Here is a 2,767-nt window from a genome sequence, read left to right as displayed (position 1 = left end):
CCCAGCTCAAGGAATCTACCTGCAGAGCCTTACCTTCACTCAGTCCTCTGTCAGGTGTGCCCAGAGGGTCAGGGGGCAGAGGTCCTGTGTGTCCCATTTATTCTTGCATCTCTAATTAGTAGCACAGTGCCAGGAACCTGGGTGATTTAAAAAAATAAGGATGAATGTGTTCTGCTTTCATTTGAAAGAAGCCTATATTGGGCATTGAAGGTGTGTTGCTTGCAGTGAAAACTCTAGCAGATTATATGAATGCAAGGAGATGTTATTTTTCTCCAGGAGAAAGTAGGAAACGCTACAGTGGTGACCATAATCACCGTTTCAAAGTCTCTGGCCTTTTTCATTGTCCTTTCATCCCCAGGAGAGAGAAGAGCAGCATGAGGCCTGAGAACCAGAGCAGCGTGTCCCAGTTCCTCCTCCTGGGGCTCCCCATCCCACCAGGGCAGCAGGGCATGTTCTTCACCCTGTTCCTGGGCATGTACCTGACCACGGTGCTGGGCAACCTGCTCATCATCCTGCTCATCAGGCTGGACTCTCGCCTGCACACGCCCATGTACTTCTTCCTCAGCCACTTGGCCTTCTCTGACATTTCTCTCTCATCTGTCACTGTGCCTAAGATGCTCAGGAACATGCAGACTCAGCATCAATCCATCTCCTATATGGGGTGTATTTCTCAGTTGTATTTTTTCATATATTTTGCTGGTCTTGACAATTTCCTTCTGGCTGTGATGGCATATGACAGGTACGTGGCCATCTGTCACCCCCTGTACTATACCACCATCATGAGGGAGGGGCTGTGTGCATTGCTGGTGGCTGGTTCTTGGATAGTTGCCTGTGTCCATTCTCTTATTCATACCCTCCTCTTGGTCCAACTATCTTTCTGTGCTGACAATACCATCACCCACTTCTTCTGTGACCTCGCTGCACTCCTGAAGCTGAGCTGTTCAGACATCTCCCTCAATGAGCTGGTCATATTCACTGAGGGAGGAATGATTTCCTTTTCGTGTTTTGGTGTTATTTTAGGCTCCTATATCCGTATAGGAACCATCATCATGAGGGTCCCCTCCACTAAGAGACTCTATAAAGCCTTTTCTACCTGTGGCTCCCATCTCTCTGTGGTGTCTTTATACTACGGGACAGCTGTAGGTGTTTACTTTTCCTCCTCATCATGTGGTTCCAAGGACATAATTGCTTCGGTCATGTATACAGTAGTTACCCCCATGCTGAACCCCTTCATCTACAGCCTGAGGAACAGAGATATAAAACAGGCCTCAGAGATGTGTGTCAATAGGGTTAAGTTCTTTAAGCAGCAATCACTAAATCCTCCTGTTGCAGTCAGGAGCACAGTGAGATAGATCTCCTAAAATTATGTATGGTTGAACCTCCATATACTTTTCATAGAATATGCGTTCTGTCATCATGTACATGTGTTGTTAATATGTTAACTAGGTCACATTTTCCCCTAGGATTGTTAATAATTCTTTACAACTAATTAATATTTTTTACTTGTTCATCATTTCTTAGAAGATGTATGCAAAATCTCATGCAAAACATTTTGCACAACTATAATTGCAGATTTTTGTTTTTCTACTTTGAGGCATGTCAGTTTTTTTTTATGTATTGATTATAGTGTGTTAATGAGGACACCCTGATTTAGCATCATAGTCTGCTTCTGGTGAACTTTCCATTAATTTATTTTTACTGAATTTTTAATATTGGCTATTGTTGGCTTCAAGCTGATGATGCGCATTTCTTTCCAACTCACATTCAATGTCATCATGTTGGTAGATTGCAATCAGCCATAATAAGAAAAATTACACTTTGGAAATTCCCAGGTACTATGAAAAAAAAAGCTTTGTAAAAAAGAGAGACTTTTAAAAATGCATTTAACAGCACACAATTGTGTGTATAATTAGAAGATATTTCTAGTGCTGGGTCCTACCTTCAGACCTCATCTACTTCAGATACTTTCTATCTATATGTACAGATGCAGATAGAGATATAGATGCTACTGTAGTATAGATGGTAATGATGCAGCTTTCTCGTGGTTAGTGTTTACATGGTATTTCTCTTCTATCACTTCAAACTTTTTTGTCCTTATATCTATGAGGTGTCCATTGTTAACAGTGTAATGTTAGATTTTGCTCTTTTATATAGAGTAACAATTATTATATTTCTGGAGAATTGTATCTATTGACATCTAATGTAATCATAATATGTTTACATTTATATTTTCTTTTTTTGTATTTATATTTTCCATATTACTAGGTTTTTTATTGTGTTTTTTAAAGTTCCTTATTTCTTAAACATATTTTTATTGATTTCAAGAGGCAGGGAAAGAGAGAGATAGAAACATCAATGATGAGAGAGAATCATTGACCAGCTGCTTCCTGCACGCACCCTACTGGGGATCAAGCTCGCAACCCAAGCACGTGCCCTTGATTGGAATTGAACCTGGGACCCTTCAGTCCACAGGCCGACGCTCTATTCACTGAGCCAAATTGGCTATGCCCCATATTACTATGTTTTTTATTTGATACATTTGTTTCACATTTATTCTCTCTTGTCTTCCTCCTTTTTAATTAAATATATTTTTGTTATATCATTCCCCCTCTATTTACATCTTGTTCATATATTATTATTACTATGTTATAATTATTTTATGTATTGTATATAGAAATTATTTTTACTTTCTCCTTAATTTTTAATTATAATTTAAATAAAATATGAAATTTATTATATTAGCTTTTGTAGATGTACAGTTCAGTGG

General features: G+C 38.9%; 1 protein-coding gene across 1 annotated transcript; it reads left to right on the top strand.

Moving 5' to 3' along the window:
* Nucleotides 1-374: 374 nt before the first annotated feature.
* LOC308249356 (olfactory receptor 1J4-like) lies at nt 375-1,352 on the top strand (the record flags this gene model as incomplete). The annotated part of the gene is made up of 1 exon (XM_080670704.1): nt 375-1,352. The coding sequence occupies one exon, from the start codon at nt 375-377 to the stop codon at nt 1,350-1,352; it is 978 nt and encodes a 325-aa protein (XP_080526830.1).
* Nucleotides 1,353-2,767: the final 1,415 nt, after the last annotated feature.

The sequence above is a fragment of the Plecotus auritus genome (assembly GCF_963455305.1).
Source record: "Plecotus auritus genome assembly, chromosome: 5".
Classification (NCBI taxonomy): Eukaryota; Metazoa; Chordata; class Mammalia; order Chiroptera; family Vespertilionidae; genus Plecotus; species Plecotus auritus.
This window is presented reverse-complemented; position numbering and strand designations above follow the sequence as displayed.